At 45.3% G+C, this 20605-nt stretch overlaps 1 protein-coding gene across 1 annotated transcript in view; it reads right to left on the minus strand.

Annotated features, from left to right (window-relative positions):
* The window catches only part of FMN2 (formin 2), a 127445-nt gene that overhangs the window by 71400 nt on the left and 35440 nt on the right, over positions 1–20605 (minus strand). Inside the window, exons 6-7 of the mRNA XM_036355152.1 lie at positions 18879–19023; positions 7935–8022 (exon numbers count right to left, since the gene is read on the minus strand). Coding sequence (XP_036211045.1) covers positions 7935–8022; positions 18879–19023 — 233 coding nt within the window. The remainder of the gene's footprint in view (positions 1–7934; positions 8023–18878; positions 19024–20605) is intronic.

The following is a 20605-nucleotide window of genomic DNA, read 5'->3' on the forward strand; positions in this document are numbered from 1 at the left end:
CTGACCGGGGATCGAACCGTGAGCGTTCATAGGTTAACGCTCAACCACTGAGCCACACCGGCTGGGCAGTAAGATATTTTTCATATATGAAAGTTGAAGGGGCCATAATAATAAAAACAATAACAACCCATGTTTTCTGCGTGTTTGCTGTGTGCATGCCATCCTGGAAGGTATGTGCATGCCATACTTTCACTCTAGCTACCTTCACGGTTCAAACCATAAAACACAAGATAATAATATGTAATGTCACATCATCACCTGGCAACCAGCACTAGAGGGCCATGGTACACAGTGGGCCCTGATATCTAACCGTCTCCACCACCTGTGGGGCGTGCAGGAGGCAGTCAATCCATGATTCGCGCTCATCATTGATGTTTCTATCTCTCACACCCTCTCCCTTCCTCTCTGCAGTCAATAAAATATATTTTAAAAATCTTACTAATCTCTCTCCAAATCAGTATCTTGTTTGAGAGATTTTAGACACCCTACGTTGAAAACATTCTTGGCAAAAGGAACAAGGAGCGTTTCAGTTGTACCAATAGCAACATGGGAAGCTAAACCAGCACCCACAGTGAACTCATCCACACTCATTTTGGTTGGGGTCCATGGGAAGGGAACCGCATCCGCAGACGCTTAAACACCAAATGAGTGCAAATGAGCCCGTAGCTCCAGTTCATGCCCCTCTCCTCCTCGGCAGGGTGGGGGAGAGTGCAGAGGCTGAGAGAAACCATCCTGACCCCACATGGGATTCAGAAGCCACAGGGGAAGCAAAGATGAAGTGAGCCTTGCAAATCGCTGAGAAGCGAAGGCCTTTGTTTGAGCAGAAACTCATCTGAAGGAGCAGAGATCAGAAGCCTCTCTCATTCCCTGCACTTCCAGGCTTGTCATCACATCCCAGCCGTGGAGAAATAAACGTCATCTGAGAGCTCTCTTTAAGGAACTGAAAGCAGCCTGTCAGGATACATCCAAGTCGGGGAAAGGATATGGGTTAAGTTCATGTCTATTGCACCTTTTGGGGGGACGTCCATGGAACAAACAGCCATGAATTGCTATTCAATTTCTCTGACAATATTTCTCCCCTTCCTAAATAGAATATAAAACACCTTCTGGGTATGGAGCTTATGCCCTCCTATCTAGAGAAGGTCACAATAGGTGAGGAAGAAAGACATCAACAAATAATTACAAGTGGATGCAGAGTTGGTGCAAGCGGGAGACACGGGGAAGGGAATCGGCAGGTGGGACCCCATCCTCGAAGCAGAGTGACCCACAGATGGGCCACATCCTGGTAGCATTCCCTGCCTTTCAAGTGGCTGCATCTGCTTTGAAGTGCGATGTGTGCATTTTGATGGGAAGCATCTTCGGTGAAGATGCCCGACCACATGCATGCATCCCGTCCTGCTCTTCCCTCAAGTTCCACCAGAACGCAACAGTGAAGAGATTTTTTTGCAGAACGGAAGTCATAAGGACTAAAAGAGAAAAGAGGTGATGACAGCCACAAAGCAGGACAGCTAGTTGGACCTGGTTCCGCTGCCCTAAAATGACGAATCCGCAGCTGTTGGTGGGAACACCCAGAACCAACCCGGAAGGCAAGGACTGGCAGTGTTGGTAGGGGGTGTGGTGGGGGTGCCAGCAGTCAGTTACCTCTCCATTCCCAAAATGCCCTCCCCAGCTCTGTCTGCTTTGTTTTCTTGAGAAATTAAAACAAAGTCTCTGGACAAAGAAACATCAAGCCCCATTGTTGGCCAGAGCACTGCACTGAAAACATGGGGACCACCTGGCCGGTGTGGCTCAGTGGTTGAGAGTCGACCTATGTACCAGGAGGTCACGGTTCAATTCCTAATCAGGGCACATTCCCGGGTTGTGGGCTAGATCCCCAGTGTGGGGCGTGCAGGGGGCAGCCGATCCATGATTCTCTCTCATTCATTGATGTTTCTATCTCTCTCTCCCTCTCCCTCTCCCTCTCCCTTCTTCTCTGAAGTCAACAAAAATATATATTTTAAAAAATGGGGATCCCCTGCAGACTGCATGTTGACCAGAGAACCCCCACCTCTAGCCAGCCCTCTTTCCCAACCTGGGGCCCAGCACACAGCCAGACAGACCGCTACTACCTTAGGCCAGAAGCTGGGGAATTGAGTCACCCATGAGGCAAGAACAAAAGATAAAGACTTCGGTGGCTGCCCAACAAGTAATGAACCCAGATAATACTCCACTGAACCCAAAGTCAAAGAGCTCGATGGAGTGGGGGCGGGGACAGGGACTCCTGGTTTCTCATCAGCTCTGCCTCTCCCACTTCTGGGCCAGGACGGCCAAGGATCAAGCCTTCTGCACAAAGCCTCCGACACAGAGACCAATCATCAGAACCACCACAACCAAAAGCAGTAAAACTCCTCCATCTCCCCTGCAGGATTTCCATCGCCCACTGTCCTCAAATTCCAGGATTTATATAAAGAAAGGCTTTCACGGTGGAAACAAAATTAATCTCATCCCAGCCCGCCACTGGTACATCTCAAGCATACTTGCTTACACAAGGGTAGGGACATCCGTTACTGATTAGTCAGTAGGCTTCGTACACCTATGGGTCTTGTTTATAAGAGCTGTACGAGTTCAACTGTGAGAGAACAAATGCATTTTGTTTGAGTCTGTACGTCGCCTCCTTGTCTAGGCGGGCGGGTGGGGGATGGAGCCCAAGACTGGGATCCTTGCGGAATAAAATCTTTAAATGCAAACATGGTTGCCATTGTAGACTGTTTAATCTAGCGATATTGTATTTCATTTCTGGTTTGGGAGAGCTTTGTTGATTTGACCAAACGGGTACAACTCGGGGCTTATCTCCACTGTTTAGATAAGCGTTACTTGACTTTGGCAGGTGACAAAATCTAGGGTGTGGAACAAAGGGGGCAGAGAGAAAGGCTGGCATATTCCCAGGGAGTGTTTATGTTACGCGGAGTGTATAGATGGGCAAAGAGTTTCAAACAACGCACTGTACTTTGTATAAAATGTCCGCTGTCTGCTGCGTGTTTTCCATAAACCAGTCCTGAGCAATGTCCTTTATTGGGCAAAGGAGACTTCACCTTCTTGCTTAGGTAAACATTGACGCTCTTGTAAAACAGTTCAGCGAGTCTCTCTGGAAGTGGGGCCCTGGCTCGGGGGGTCCCATCCGCCACTGTTTTCTAACACATATTCTAGAAGGGCAGCCGTGTCCAATGTCACTGCTCATGCCAGCATGTCTATGGCTGCATCAGTACAGAATCTGCACATGTCTGATGCCAAAGTGACTCGCATCCAGATAATAATCCTACTTTTTGGGGGGAGTCATTCTATACAAACATGTCTGACTTGGAAGGAAAGCCAACACAGAAAGCCTGACTTTACAAACACGATGATTATAATTATGGTTGGGTTTGTTTTTTTTAAATTCCCTTTTGAAAGTACTTCATCTAAACAAGCAGTTAAGTAGCTTCCTTAGCATATTATACCTTAGCACAGCGGTTCTCAACCTATGGGTCGCGACCCCTTTGGGGGTCGAACGACCCTTTCACAGGGGTCGCCTAAGACCATCAGAAAACACATCTATAATTACATACTGTTTTTGTGATTCATCACTATGCTTTCATGATGTTCAATTTGTAACCATGAAAATACATCCTGCCTATCAGATATTGACATGACGATTCATAACAGTAGCAACATTACAGTTATGGAGTAGCCACGAAAATAATTTTATGGTTGGGGGTCACCACATCATGAGGAACTATATTAAAGGGTCGCGGCATTAGGAAGGTTGAGAACCCCTGCCTCAGCATTTACATATCGGCAATCATGCTGAAGCAGGGGAAGGGGCCGAGCAGTGCAGTCCCTGGAAGTGAAAAATGCATCAAGAAATAAAGAACACGTCATGGGGAACTTACAACGTATGGCTAAGAAGATCAGCACTCACACGCCGAAACTGGACCCGTTGCGGTTAATCCTTTCGTCGTATGACAGAGATGACTGACTCCCAGCCCATGCCTCGGGACTACTTTTCCAAAACACTTCAAAATCTGACAAAGCTAACAAGCAGCCGTGATAATCAGCATGATCCCCTTGGAATAATTCTGTGGTTTGCTTAACTCAACATGTGGCTAATATGTGCAAAAAAAAATGCAATGCGCTGTTTGGTGCGTGTAAGTCAGACTTGGCCGTGTGTTCAGTTAGCGAAGGGTTTTCTTTTTTCCCTTGTGATGTATATACATGCATGCAAAGATTAGTTTAATGTTTCATTGTCCAGAGGCAGTTAAATCCGGGGGGGGGGGAGTTGCAAACATTAGGGTTTCTCTGATGTCATTTTAAAAAATACATTTTTATTGATTTCAGAGAGAAAGGGAGAGGGAGAGGGAGAGAGAAACATCAATACCTGGGGAAAGAGTTGCCATAGCAACCCCCAATGCTCCTGTAGTTCAGAAAGGGTATTTATAGGTTAATTTTTAAAGAAGTATTCTTCTACTTTACACTCATAGCTAGAAACTGGTTTTCATGATCAGGAAAATAACGTCAACGCCATACATACGAGCACCTGTCCATGTCTGTACTTAGATTCTACTCATGTCTGTCCCCAGGATTCATTTCACCAACAAAGCCAATCTCCTCCTCACCGCGCCCGTCGCGTGCCACTCAGAGCCAACAGGGATGACCATGGAATGAGGCTGACACCCACCGCGCAGAGACAATGATGAAGAGACCACAGGGCTGGGAGACCTTGGCCTTGCAAGTTTCCAACACAAATCGCTCTCCTTGTGGATAAAGTGTAGTCCAAGCTGTAGCCAGGCTCAACTTCTAAGATTTGCTCATATAACCACGCCTTCCATGCTAGTGACTCTAACAGGGGACTTCCACACACAAGCATCATAAAGTCAATTCGACTCTAAGCTTTTCTAGAGTTTTAATGGGGAAGAAGAGAAAGAGAGAGACTAACTCCTCTGAACAGTACTCCATTTGCCTTGTTTTAGAGCAGCGGTTCTCAACCTGTGGGTCGCGACCCCTTTGGGGGTCGAACGACCCTTTCACAGGGGTCGCCTAAGACCATCGGAAAACACATAGATAACTACATATTGTTTTTTGTGATTCATCACGATGCTTTAATGATGTTCAATTTGTCACAATGAAAATACATCCTGCCTATCAGGTATTTACATGACGATTCATAACAGTAGCAACATGACAGTGATGAAGTAGCCACGAAAATAATTTTATGGTTGGGGGTCCCCACAACATGAGGAACTGGATTAAAGGGTCGCGGCATGAGGAAGGTCGAGAACCACTGTTTTAGAGAAACTGATGCTATAGCGAAAGCACAACCTTGGGGAAGTGGCTCATCTGAGTGCAAAGAACAGGGCGGGTTGGTTAAGGGGCCGGGTGCACATCCGGTCTGTTCCACCGAAGAGCTGCGTGACCTTGACAAAGACGCCCGACCACCAAAAAAAGGTCTTGGTTTGCTCTTCTGTAAGATGACTTCGGAGGCCTGGCTACATTCTGTGGCTACTTCTCTCCGGGCGCATATCCTGAGAGCAGTCAAGTTTAGTCTATTCTGGAGGCCGCAGGTGAGTCACGCACGTCAACCACAATTCCAGACAACACACTGAGGCAGAACAAGGCGGTATCCCTTGAATGCACACTGCTTGCTTCTTCAAGCTTTTAAGGCAACCATTTTTTTATTTTATTTTATTTTTTAGAAAACCGTGTGCAGGATTTCAAAGTGACTCAAGCAATCACTTTACGTCCTAATGGGATAAAGTTTATGCATAATTCAGTGTGACCCTTAAACTACTGACATCCATGTTATGTTATTGTTAGCGTTGCATGTTAAGCTAGCAAATTTTTCAATGAACTCTCGCTGGCTTTACCACAGACACAGATGGGAGGCGGGCTCCTTTTGTTCATAAGGTTCTCATTATTAACTCAGCCCGGCTTGAATATTTGACTGAAGGAAAAGACCGTGTCATTATTTTCAGATTTCCTTCTATGACTTAACTAGGCTCCATCTGCCAGCTTTTGAAACGCCAAGTACTTCTTGGCGCCAGACTTGGCGTCCTGCTCTGTGACGACTACCCCCAACGCTCCGGCTCGAGGAAGTCTCCTCGCCATCAAAACAGTTTAATAAAACTGAAATCGTGATTAAGAGTTACTCATCAATTGACGAGGCATGCCAAGCTGGTGCTATTTATGAATTATTCCACACAATCGTTTCAGCCAAACAAAGACAATCCGCATTCACAGAGGGGCAGGCTAGGAAGCCGGTTCAACGTTTCCATGATTTATAAGGTCTGTGTTGTACTGGAAACCACATTTCTTTAATAGGTAAACTGGCATTCCACTGAACAATTCAATCTGCTTTAAATCTAGTCGAAGGCTCTGGGCAGCTTAAGGGACATTCTGAATATAAATTTAATTCCTCTATTCACCTTTGGCCAATATCTCTCGGCACCGATGTGATCGGAGGATAAGGCATAGGAATACCTGTGCACTGGAGGGTAGAATTCAATTATTAAAATATTGGCACTAAAGTCACTTAGAAAAATGTTAAAAATCACCCTGATTCCAAATGTAAATAATGTTGTAGAAGCCTGGTTAAAGACATAAATTAAAACAACAACATAAAAGAAATAACAAGCAGTCCTGATATTACTGTTTCCATGTGTCTTGACCACGAACAATAATATAAGTAGGCAAGAATCCTTTGAAACCATCTTTGATGGTTATTAGAAAAGATAATTCAATCTGTCGATGCGTAGAAGAGCTCAGTGGTGGACCCATACGTCGTCCCATATAACTGAAAGGAGAGAGACCAGTTCTCCGTCCTAAAATGTTATCCATCGTAATCTGCTTCAGTGATTCTTTGAGCATCTCATGGTCTGGGAACAGGAGGACCGGAAGCACACACCCCATCACCCTTCCAGTGTTTTTAAGACATCGGAGATAAATAATCAGTTTTGAGTTTTCATTTTATCCCTTAATATGGCAATCCAGGCGTCTGGGCATCATCTCTAATCATCAGAGCAGTCCTAAAACAACAACAATCCAAACCAGCTTCCTGGTAGGCAGCCAATGAATGATTCTCTCTCATGGTGGATATTTCCATCTCTCCCTTCCTCTCTGAAGTCAAATATATATATATAAAGCTTCCTTGTAATTCTTACAGGGGTTGAAATGGATCTATTGGAAAATCCTAGGTTTACCTCCTCTTCTGTAGGTTACTTCATCCAATACCTGAGACTCGAGTCTCAACCTATTTTTCTCCCCTGTGGACCGTCTTCTCCAGGTATTCTCAATGGCTGAGACATGCCCACTGTCCCCACCTCTCACCACTGCTTATCAGTCACTCACTCTTTGACGATGGCAACTAGAAGCAACACCTCAGGTATAATCTCATTCGTTAAAGAGGACAGTGAGGCTAGTACTTCTAAGGAATTAAAATTTAAATATTTATTGCCCAGCCGGCGTGGCTCAGTGGTTGAGCGTTGACCTATGAACCCGGAGGTCGAGTTTCCATTCCCAGTCAGGGCACATGCAGGGGTTGCAGGCTCGATTCCCACTGGGGGGCGTGCAGGAGGCAGCTGATCCATGATTCTCTCTCATCACTGATGTTTCTCTCTCTCTCTCTCCCTCTGCCTTCCTCTCTGAAATCAATAAAGATATATTAAAAATAAATAAATAAATGTATATTAATGCAGACTAGACATGTCTCATGGGAATCATTGAGACAGAAACAACAGGAAAGTCACATGAATAGTAAATGTTTCAGCAACAAGCATGAGAGGACGTTTGGGAGCACTTGGGGGAAACATACCAACCTCAATATACACGGCACCTCTAAGTCTGAAATCATTTTACCACCACACAGCATGGTCCTCAGCCCACACAGTACTATTCAAAAGCTGAATGTTTATGTTCAGACTTACCATGTTGTATGTCTTTCATATCCAAGTGAAGGCTAGACATTAATATTCCAACCGCTTGCGATCTTTTGTTGCTTAATAACTTGACAACCTGCTCAAGAAAGAAAAGGGGGGAAATGTCCATTTGAACGCCAACGGTAAGCTTAGTAACACGTTGTTTAATCCTAAACGAGGAACAAATCAAGTCATTATATAAAGTATTCAAGAAGGGCTTGAAAAGAGCTCTGGGGTTGTACATTATAAAACTTCAAAATCCACCATTTCCACACACCACCCCTTCCCAAGTGTTCCCACTGCCCTGAATGGCAGGCGCTTTACCAGTCTTAAGAGCTGGGTAAGTCAACAAGTAAGATTTGCAATAGTTTAGGAAATCAGCTGGGTCTCTGTAAAATAACAACTTCACATTTGATCATTTGCAGCCTGAGATTTAAAAAGTGGTCCTTCATAGACGCAGAGTCATAGAAGCATGAACAGACTGTTGAACCTCAGAGGGAAGGCAGGGGAGGGTGGGTGGGAAGAGATCAACCAATGAACTTGTATGCATATATGCATAACCTGTGGACACGGACAATGGGGTGGTGAGGGCCTGAGCGGGGGGCAGAAAGGAGTGGGCTGGAAGAGGTTAATGGGGGAAAAGGAGGACCGATGTAATACTTTCAACGACAAAGATTAAATTTAAAAACAAAAAAACCCAAGATGATCTCAGAACCCTCAGCTGAAAAAAAACGGAAAATGCAGAAATAACGAATTTGAAATCTACAAAATTAGGACATATAACCAAGAGAAAGTCTATTTTCAATGACCTGAATTCACATCAGAGTCAGCTAGTCCTCTTAACAAAGCGTTTATCATAGACTCCCCTGAGAGGCAGGGCTGTGTAGGGATCATGAACAAGAACTCTGTAAAATAAAGCAGTGTTTCTCCAACTTTACTAGGCACTTCAGTCATCTGGGATCTTTTTTTAATGCAGGTTCTGATTCCTAGGCCTGGATGAGGGCTTCTGGGAAAGCTACTCCAACACCCTAAAGCCTCAGTTTTCTCATCTTAAAAAAAAAATGACAGCATCTACTTCAAAGTCTGTAGTGGATATTCAGAAGGATAATGCGCTTGACACTCTTAGAAATAGACCTAGCAAATAGTGTCTTCATTGCAATAATCTATATATATATAAAAGCCTAAGCAACCACTCAAACACTCGACCAGTAGCTATGATGCACACTGACCACCAGGAGGCAGATGCTCAACACACAGGCATGGAAACATGGAACAGACTAATGAATCTCAGAGGGAAGGTGGGCGGGAGGATGGCAGGAAGAGATTAACCAAAGATCTTATATGCATACTAGAGCCCAGCGCAGGGATTCATGTACCGGTGGGGTCCCTCAGCCTGGCCTCCAGGGATGGGGCCGAAACTGACAGTCCGACATCCCCCAAGGGGTCCCGGATGCAAGAGGGCGCAGGCCAGGCCGAGGGAGCCCACTGGTGCACGAATTCGTGCACTGGGCCTCTAGTAATAGCTATAAAGGACACTTAGGAAAGCATTTTTAAATGTTTGCTCAAGAATGAAATACCTGTCAACTTTTCATTACTGAGTTTAATCCTACAAGATAATTAATTCTTTTTCCCTCCTCTCATGTAATTTCCTAAGAAATTAAGACCATTATCGGTTCAAAGTCCTTTTCCAGTAGTTGCAAACAATTTCTCATTATCTCCCCTGGCATCCTACATGACCAATCACGCATCTGCTTTGAACAGGTGCCATACTAGGCCCTGGAAGAAAATAAAATCATACGTATGACACCCAATAAACCAATAACTTGGAAGGTTCTTGCAGTTTCTTACGATCTGATAGAATCATGCACTAAAGAAAGACACTGAGGAACCTTCTCCTGGTCTAAATGCAGAACCACACCAAGGGTTTTGTTTCCTAATCCCCGCCCAGTCATGAAGCGCACACTGCTCTCCTCCAAAAGGGCTTGGCACACACACACCCCTGCTGGAAACTGAATCTTAGATTAGAGGGGTACATGGCCAGATCCAAGGAGTAGGGTAAGATAGGAAGAGTCAGCTATAGAGATTAGGGACCGGTGAATTCCGAAGCAGAAGGAGAGGATGTAGAAATTGCTGTTTCGCACACAGATATTCGAGCACAGGGCAGAATATCCAGTGGAATACAGCACAATCGAGGAGCAACAGATGCAAAGAGCAGCCAAGAACACTCTACTGAGAACGTAACAGGGGAGCACGAGCAAATATGAAATAAGAAGCCCAAACTAAACAAGAGGGTTAAGAATGGAAGGGGAGGCAGACAGGGTAGAACTCCCAGACTCCCAACTGCCAATGGTTTGACCTGTGTGGAGGTAAGAGAGCTGTAGTTCAGCCCGTGTCTTTGCCTAAATGAGCAGCTAGGTAACTTTAGAGAAGTTCTTTAACTAATAGACCTCAATCCCCCTCTCTGTAGAATATACTTAATAGTCCATATGTGACATTCCCATAACTTGAGACAACGGAATATGCAATGAGAAAAAATTTTTAAGTATAAAACATCTTGCAAATGCAAGGTGTTGGTGTTAGTGATCCAATGACTAGCAGTTATATTTTACTAGAGGCCTGACGCACGGAATTCGTGCAAGGGGCTCGGCCCTCGCAGCCCTGGCTTCGTCCGGGAGGTCGTCCAGAAGGTCGTTCAGCTGTCCGGTCTAATTAGCATATTATGCTTTTATTATTATTATGGATCAGGCTATAAAAGCACTTGAGCTTATTCCAACAAGAGGAAGACAAGCAATGATAGAAAGTGATAAGGAATAAACCAAATAAAGTTTGGAAAAATCTAGAATGAAGAGAGAACAACCCACACAATGATTACTCCCCATCGTGTAGCAAATATACCAAATGCTGGTTCTCTAAGATCTCTTGAGACACACATCCTGTGGGTCATCCCACAACTTTGTTTTGGGTTCAAATAGTTTTCCTTTGGAAAGATGGGGTGATCTCTAGATTTTTTTTGATCCAATGAGAATCGGGAACCAAGAGCTTTCTTGGTACTGCCTGATACCAGTTCGTGCAAACAGCAAACATCTTAAATCCGAACAAGTCTACACTCCAAAGTCAAGAATGCCTGTATGAGATTTTGCAGAGCAGGAGGTTATCAGGGTTTGGGTGGGTTTTGAAGTCAACACACACAAGAAAAGAGGCCTGCAGCCTTATTTACTCTACCACCTTCTCCTCTTGCAATTAGCACTAAGCCTCAGGGCAGGGTGGCCGGCCTCACAGGCATCCAACTGCATTCCAAGGCCCTGCAGACCAGAGAAGACATTGACACTGACCATACCCAGGAGGGATATCTCCAGACTATCTGGTTGGCACCAGACAAGCCTGTCTACTTGGGCAGCCTCAGCACAATCTGGGACACAAAACAGGTAGTTTGCTGATTGGGGAGATAGCTGACATCCCCCACAGATTAAGAAGCTAGAAGTCAATGATTTGACCCGTGTGGAGGTAAGAAATCTGTATTTCAGCCCATGTCTTTGCCTAAATGAGCAGCTAGGTAACTTTAGACGAGTTCTTTAATGGCTCTCAATTCCCCTATCTGTAGAATATTCCTCAGCGAGGGGTGTGCAGGAGGCAGCCAATCAATGGACCTCTCTCATCACTGATGTTCTATCTCCCTCTCCCTTCCTCTCTGAAATCAATAAAAATATATTTAAAAAGCAAAGCCAAGCCACAGGCTTGTGCTAAATAAATTCAAGTTGAAGAGAGTAATGAAACAGCCTCTTAGCTTGGTGTATGTAATGTACTCAAATCACATCTGTCAAAATATTAACTAGCGTGTATCCGTTGACAGAGAAGGAAGCAAGGCTGAGAAGGGAAATGGCGGAAAGCCATGACAACATGGGCTGGGCTGGGATTTCCACTCACCTCTGCCTGACTCCAAAGCTCACCTGTTCCCCTGCTCTAGGCCCCACTCCCCTTACACACACATACACATGGTGCAGCATCCTTGACATAACAGAGCACCCAATACACCAGAAGAATCCACTGACAGAGAAACACAAAATAATATTGGGCTTTTTAATATCTATATATATAAAAGCCTAAGCAACCGTCCGACCGTTCGACCAGTAGCTATGACACGCACTTGACCACCAGGGGGCAGGTGCTCAACACCCAGGCATAGAAACATGGAGCAGACTGATAAATCTCAGAGGGAAGGGGGGGAGAGTGGGAAGAGATTAACCAAAGATCTTATACGCATACCAGAGGCCTGGTGCATAGATGTGTGCACCAGTGGGGTCCCTCGGCCTGGCCTGAGGGGATGGGGCTGAAATTAGCAGTTTGACATCCCCCGAGGGGTCCCGGATTGTGAGAGAGCAGAGGCCAGGCCGAGATGTCCCACCAGTGCACGAATCTGTGCACCAGGCCTCTCGTTTTCATTTAAAGGGGCAAGTGTAAAAGAATTAGAAATGCAATTCCTTACTGGTATCAACTTCTCCTTTCTTAGCTTACACTGAAGCAGTTAGGATGATCCTGACAAAACAAAATAAAACCGATAAAAAGTATAACATGATCATAAGTAAACTGAGGAAGAAAAAAGTGACATTAGGTTATATCTTCATAAAAATATTATTCTAATAGGTTGCACTTCCAAATTTCGTATTTTTTTTAAATATTACAGTAACATGGAATAAAAAGTTGAACGTAAATACCACTAAGCTCTTAAAATAAAATGTTTTTCTAATTAAAACGAACTATCACAACTACCCATCTCTTTCCACTCCGTGAGCACACTGAAAACACACAGAGATGTGGAAATTCCTGGAATTCAAAACAATACACAACCTTCTCTTTTCTATTCATTAGACACAGCATTTTGCCATGTTTTGTCATGTAGAAGACATACATGCAAGATATAATTTGGCCCTTCATCACTTCAAACATCTTGCCAATCAAAAAACTATGTGTCATCCGCCCAACGGCATGCACGTTCACTGGGTTGGATTCTTCTCTTCGGGATTCCTGCTAAAAATCTGGTTTTATAGATATTTGCACTATCTCCACCGTTAACATAACGTAGCGTTCTTAGCTGGGAATTCACAGGCTAAGATTAGAAGTATTAAAATGTGAGTAAAACATCTATGTTTCATGATATTATTTAGATATCAAAGGTGTCTACAGAATAGGGACATCAGCATATTTTGATGACTGATGTCAACTATCACAAATAAAAGATAGATACAGATGAAATGATAAGGTTACTGGCAACCCCAAGTGAATAAGACTCTTACTGAAACCATTTTTACATGCATTCTTGGTATTTAATGACAAATATGTTTTGCTAAAACGTTACTTGGCACATAAGAATAAAGGGCTATAGCGTATGGATTTTTGTAATCGCTTCCAAAAAAAAAAAAATTAATGCCTGAGTGTCTTTTACTGTCCACATTTTTTAGCTAAATTGCCCTGTTCAAGGTCACAGACTCATGGAGTCCACAGTCTGAGCCACAGCCCTGCTCCACCCCTGACCTGCAGTATGAAGAACCCACTTTGGCCAAGGACTTTCACACACTGGGCCTCATTCCCCACCTATTCCTCAATATTCCGTGCGACCAGACACAGTTCCAGGCAGATAAACCACAGAGAGAACACTTTTAATTTTCAAGTTGCTGGCTGCAAAGCCAACCTGAGACTGAAATCCCTGTCTAAATCGCCTGCCCTACAGGTTATGCGTTTCGGGGGGAAATAAAAAAAATAAACAAAACCCCCAAAAAAGTTCCCTTCCCTTGTAGTTACAGCACAACGGAATACCAGTGATGGATTTGGATTTTTGAAAAGGCCAGTGTTACAAGGAAGAAATGAAACCTTCAGGGAATGAGGGACCGCCTAGCATCCGTTTATGGAATAGAGACCACATCATAAGCGTTGGGTTATTCAGTGGATGGTCACCCCGTTTGTACCCTATGCAGCCATCTGCTTCTCCTCCCGCCCCTTAGCCATTGGCCAGATGTGACTTCTTTGGCTCTTCTATAGACACGGGCTTGGTTCCCGGCGCTAGCCACTGAACTGCACGGTGCTCGTCGCACTGTGAAGCGCGACGAGGGTGAAAATTGCATTGGATCCTGCCCATCGGAGGAGCACAGTTCCAGCTTTCCTGCCAGGCTCCGACCTATTTCTGGAAATGACATATTGGCTAAGCAGCTGGTGCGTTTCCCAAAGACCTCCTAGAGTTTGGAAGTAAAAGAGAAATAAACATTGACTTGTCAGTGATCTAATTTATGATGCTCATTTTTTAGGGAATAAAAGCTTCAATATGTGATTTTTTTTTAAAGTCTTTAAAGACAAATGGCGTTCTTTGCGGCGGCACCATTTTCAAGGGTTGTAGGCCCGGCGTTTTCCTTCCTTCAACAATTCCATTTAAAGGGACAGACGCTGTGCGAACTGGGTACGTTCTGGCACATTCTCATCCAACAACAGGCAAATCATTCAGTACTCATCTCCTGAAAGATATCGTCCAACTCTATGGTCCCAAAGTATCAAATTGCTTTTCAATAATAGTTTTTTCTAAAGCGGTTATTGTTTACAACAAATATTTAATTACCGCTATAATAAAGTGAAGAAAACGCAAGTAAATAGTTTAATTTTTGCCTATGTATCTACGCTTGTAATCATCACGCGGATCCTTAAACAAAACATGACTAGCATCCCTGAAGGCTCCATTCATACCTCTCTCCTATCAATACTTCCCCCCCAAGTCCCATTCTGATTTCTACTGACACAGTGTCCTGCTGTCTGATCTTGAACATCAGGTAAGTGGGCACATACTGTTGATATTGGGCTTTGTCTAGGAAATCCACCAATATGGCTGAGTAAAATGGTAGACGATTATTTTTCATTGCTGTATACTATTCCCCTGTGTCGTTATAACACAATTTATTCTTCCATTTTTATCATGGTGAATATTTGGAATGTTTTTCAGTTTAGAAGTATTACCACCAGTGCTACTGTACGCATTCTTACACATGCAATTTTTTTAAATATATATTTTATTGATTTTTTTTTTACAGAGAGGAAGGGAGAGAGATAGAGAGTTAGAAACATCGATGAGAGAGAAACATCGATCAGCTGCCACCTGCACACCCCCTCCCCCACCGGGAATGGAACCCGGAAACCCGGACATGTGCCCTTGACTGGAATAGACCCCAGGACCCTCAGTCCACAGGCTGACGCTCTATCCACTGAGCCAAACCAGCGAGGGCGAAAAGATGCTTTTAAAAGGAAAGCTCATGAGTATCATGGCGATTTTAAAAATACGCTGTAACTTCCTCTCAGACAGATACAGCCTAGAAGTCCCTCTATTTAGTCACGTAACAATGACATCCAGGCTTTGTTTAGGGGGCGGTGGGGAGGTAATCCTGGGACAGTCAGGAACCATTCTTGATTTCTTGCAATATCGCAGGCTTCCTCTTTTCCCCCCTTTCCAATTTTTGAACTGGAGGCCAAAAAGCTAGTAACTGAGGTAGAGGCAGAACAGAGGCTGATTGGAGTCGGTACGATCGCTTTGACAAACACGGCTGGGGAATGGGGCCAGGAAGCTAGCCCGTGGAGAAGAGAATAAGCCAGTTCCCTCAGGAGGGCCACGGAAATACAGGCATTATACTCATCTGACTCATCACCATTTCTAACGGGAACTCATCTATGGGGAGATGGATACGCACATATCCTTCTGGTAACAACAGAAGGTTTTTCTACACCGAAAGCAGAAGGCATGCGATTGCTCTCCAGCAGCACAATTATGGCAAGCGTCACGTATGTCTCTAGGGGAGCAGAGAAACACACGTGCACACTCAGGCCGGACTGGGGCTGAAAGAGACACACTTGGCGTCCGTACATGCAAAGCACTCACTCCCCCTTCTAAGGCCTCGCCCCCTTTCTTCTCCACGGGGTCCCCTTTCCTGGAAGTTCGCTACACACTGGCAATCTTCCCTCACAGAAGGGTGGCCCAGTGAGGACAATTTGGCCCTCTGCCCTTTTCCTCCCCTTTACTGGGGTCACCGGCAAGAAGGGAGGAAGCATGGCGAGGGTGGGGGGATGGTTGTCATCCGCCTTTTTTTCCTGCCCCCCCCTCCCCCACACACACACCTAGAAAAACCAGCCAACGCTATGGGTTAAAGGCTAGTCTGGCTGGAATGAATGAAAAGTAATGAACCGGTGATCACAGCTATCAATGCGTTAAAGATGCCTTATTAATTAAAGGACCCAGGGCGGGGGGTGAGGATGAATTCAGGCACGGTAGCAATTCTATCCCTGCCCACATCTCTTCAGCCCCCCAAAAGGTGACTCACCCCAGGCTCTAAAGCAGCGGTTCTCAGCCTTCTGGCCCTTTAAATACAGTTCCTCATGTTGTGACCCAACCATAACATTATTTGCGTGGCCCTGACCGGTTTGGCTCAGTGGATAGAGCGTCAGCCTGCGGACTGAGAGGTCCCAGGTTCGATTCTGGTCAAGGGCATGTACCTTGGTTGCCGGCATATCCCCAGTGGGGAGTGTGCAGGAGGCAGCTGATCCATGTTTCTCTCTCACATCGATGTTTCTAACTCTCTATTCCTCTCCCTTCCTCTCTGTAAAAAATCAATAAAATATATTTTAAAAAAATTATTTGCGTGGCTATGTCATCACTGTCATGTTGCTGCTGTGATGAATCGTCATGTAAATAGCTGATATGCAGGATGGTCTTAGGAGACCCCTGTGAAAGGGTCGTTCGGCCGCCAAAGGGGTCGCGACCCACAGGTGGAGAACCGCTGCTTTAAAGAGACCATGAAAGACACAGATCGTCACAGGTAGGTATCCCGATAGTTGTCAGAAACCCACTTCTGATCACATCACGGGAATGGCCCGCTTGGGTTGTCAGGCCTGGGAATAGATCAATGCCCAATATTTCGGATCCGCCCCCTGCACCTCCTTGTGTGAAAATACAGGAAGAGGAGGGGTGGAATAGTATGGTATCACCCCTAAGTAATAAGGGATCCTGAGACCTCGTCCAAGACGACTACATAGAGCTTTCTAGAATAAGAAACATCTTTTCAACTGTCAGCTTTCCTGTGAACCTTAGCAAGAGTCTTCATATAAAGATCCTACGTTCATCCTTTCAATGACTTCTGTGTCATTAAAAAAAAAATTCAATAAAATACTCTTAGCAAGAGAGATGGATCCGCGTGCTTTGAGACGAACACTTAAAAAGATGCTGGGCCCCTATGCAACAGTTTCCCAATAACTCGCATTTCTTAAGTGTCCGTGGAAGTTGGGTGAATAAAAAAAGCATGGGCAATACCTAAACCACTAGAAACTGACAACGATCACAGTTTAAAAATACAATGTTGGTGGAAGTAAACGCGGAAAAGATAAAATAAATATAGGAGCAGAGCAGCAAGACCACACAGTGAAGACAATAACATGTTCCATGAAGTCCTGGGTGGCCCCGTGAAAAGAAAAACCTATAGGAGACTGTTACACGCAGGGAGCAGCATGGCGATTAAAACAGGCAGTGAAATCTGTGAAAGCATACTAGCATGCCGGAGAGTGGCAAGCATGACTTATTAAGCTGGATGAAGAAAAAAGAGCGCCAACCCAAAACAAACCAGAAATTAATTGCTATTTTGGAATGAGTCATGTGTTGAACACCCATTCTATAATTCTGCATGCGATGCCGGCTGCGAGACTGAAATGCTCATTGAGTCTCAGCATGGAATACAGAAACGAGTGCAGACGATGGGACAATGCAAAATGTTCAGCACAGCCCTGACCGGTTTGGCTCAGTGGCTAGAGCGTCGCCCTGCGGACTCAAGGGTCCCGGGTTCGATTCCAGTCAAGGGCATGTACCTTGGTTGCGGGCACATCCCCAGTGGGGAGTGTGCAGGAGGCAGCTGATCGATGTTTCTCTCTCAACGGTGTTTCTAACTCCCTATCCCTCTCCCTTCCTCTCTGTAAAAAAATCAATAAAATATATATATTTTTTAAAATGTTCAGGACAGTTAAGAGCGCGGTACTTGTTCCTCTAGAAACATTAGAAGCTCAGTGGTCTGGCTAAAAAAAAAAAGTTTGTAAGTGTATGAAAAAGATGTCTAAAGCAGGCTTTTTAAGTCCATAGTGAGGCCTATGATTTCACATTAGGTAAGAGAACAAGCAAAGGAAAGAGACTCAGGAACATAAGGGTTAGGATACTCATGGTAAATACAGAACACAGGGAACGATATTTCCTGGGGGCGGGGGGGGGGGGAAGGGAACAAAATATATGGAACATGTTGCCAGGAAGAAAACTGAGCAATGAGAATAAATGATTCAAGAAGCACCTAGAAACGCTTTGGAGAATGGGGTGGGGGGAGCGTTTTATTTTTAAATATATATAGACTTTTCACTTAGCATGATACTCTCCAGGTCCCTCCATGTTGTCTTAAAGGTTAAGAGAGTCTCCTCTCTCTCTCTCTCTCTCTCTCTTTTTATTTCTGCATAGTATTCCATGGCATAAATGTACCACGGCTTTTTTATCCACTCATCTACCGATGGGCACTTGGGCTGTTTCCAGATCATACATGCTAAGTGACATAAGCCAATCAGAGAAAGACCAGTACCACGTGATCACACTCAGTCGTGGAATCTAATTAACGAAAACTGATGAACGGAGTGGATCAGAGACACGGACGCAGGGAACAGAGTGCGGAACCTCAGAGGGAAGGCGAGTTGAGAACACACGTCCCCGTCCCCTGCTCCAAATAGAATTTAGATTCCACGAATGAGCAAAAATCCTTCCTTTCTCTTTTGCATGCATGAGTTTTTGATTTCCACCGAGGATCAGAATAAGGTAACGAATGAACTCTCCAAGCAACTCCTTTAATGAGAGGTCACAGTGAGGCCCGAAACGCTGGCCACGGGGAGAAAACACACCCAAGTACTCACCTGCTTGGCCTTGGTCTTCGAGATGGTGTCAGAAATCGGCTTCTTCCTCTCCTTCACTGCGGTTTTGGAAAACAGCTCCTCGAACTCGTGGCAATCTATGGACGGCTCTTCGATTTTTTCCCAGATCAGCGAAGCACCAGAGTCTCTAAAGTTAAGCAAAACATCAACTGAAGGAGCCATGAGCTGGCGTTTCATACAGACGCACCGTCCACGGGCAACCTGAGCTGTGGCACGCGCTGGTGAGAGGCCACACGGAGGGCGAAGGGAGGAAAAGAAGGGCCGAGGGATGAAAAGAAAAGGAGGAGAGGAAGCCGGAAGGAAGGCAGCATCGGGGGAAGGAACAGAAGAGGCAAACGGGGAAGGAAGGGGGAAGGGGAGAGAATACTCTTTTTCAGACCGCTGATGAGAAAGTTAAAATGGCATCGACGCAGAATGAAACCTCTGCTTGGAAATCATAACGTCCAGGAAGGCTCCGTGATCAAGTCGGTGTATACAAACATCTATATAATAAAAGCCTAGGCAACCGTTATGGCAGAACGTTAAGATGCAGACTGACCACCAGGGGGCAGACGCTCAACACAGGAGCTGCCCCCGGTGGTCAGTGAGCTTCCACAGGGGGAGCGCCACTCAGCCAGAAGATGGGCTCACGCCTGGGGAGCTCAGCGGCAGTGGCAGGAGCCTCTCCCACCTCCGCGGCAGTGCAAGGGAGCAGCGAGCCAAGCAAGGAGCAGCTGGGGGAGGGGGTATTCCCACCCCAGGAAGAGGTGGGGGAGGGGGTATTCCCACCCCAGGAAGAGGTGGGGGAGGGGGTATTCCCACCCAGGCGGGTGGTAAAGAGCAAGGGGTCCTGGACATCCCCCAAGGGCTCCCGGACTGCAAGACGGTGCAGGCCGGGCTGAGAGACCCCTCCCCCAGTGCATGAATTTCGTGCACCAGGCCTCTAGTAAGAGAAATAAAAGCCCTCTCGGTGCGGGTGATAAAGGCAGGAAATGTCTGGTATCTCGCAACCCCAACTTGACTCTTATTCCCGGGCGAGAGAAGAAATCACGTCATGATCCAGGCAACATCCTCATCTCCCTACCACTTCCCATCATGCCACTGTTAGCTGACATCCCAGTAGCTACAGATTCATGGAATACCATCTGAAAAGGGTAGACTCGTTTTTAAACAGAAAAAGAAAAAAACACTTCCTCTATCCGGATAAAATTAGTTCGGGGCATAGTTTAAAATAGATGCATCCACATATACAGGTAAACGGCAACTACATAGAGAATTAGTGACCAAGTTAGAAGTAGTCAAAATATATACATTCTTCCCCTTCAGTACTATGTATGATTCAGCAAAGAGAAAAAATATTAATGTAAGAAATGAAAACAGCCCTGGCCCATGTGGTGCATTTGGTTGAGCATCAATCACCCCATGCACCCGAAGGTCGCTGGTTCGATTCCTGGTCAGGGCACATGCCCGGGTTGCGGGCTCCATTCCCAGTAGGGGGCGTGCAGGAGGCAACCGATCAATGTTTCTCACATCAATGTTTCTCTCTCTCTCCCTTCCTCTCTCTCAAATCAGTAAAAACATTAAAAAAAAATGAGAACGAGCCTGATGAATATCCTACTTCTGAATCCATACCACATCACACCAGCCAAATTCAAGGAATCCTGCAAAGTGCATATATTTTCTCGGACCGGCAGATGCCACAGCCGTGTGTCCCAGGGACGAGGGGACAC

This window comes from Myotis myotis, unplaced genomic scaffold (assembly GCF_014108235.1).
Source record: "Myotis myotis isolate mMyoMyo1 unplaced genomic scaffold, mMyoMyo1.p scaffold_m19_p_21, whole genome shotgun sequence".
Classification (NCBI taxonomy): domain Eukaryota; kingdom Metazoa; phylum Chordata; class Mammalia; order Chiroptera; family Vespertilionidae; genus Myotis; species Myotis myotis.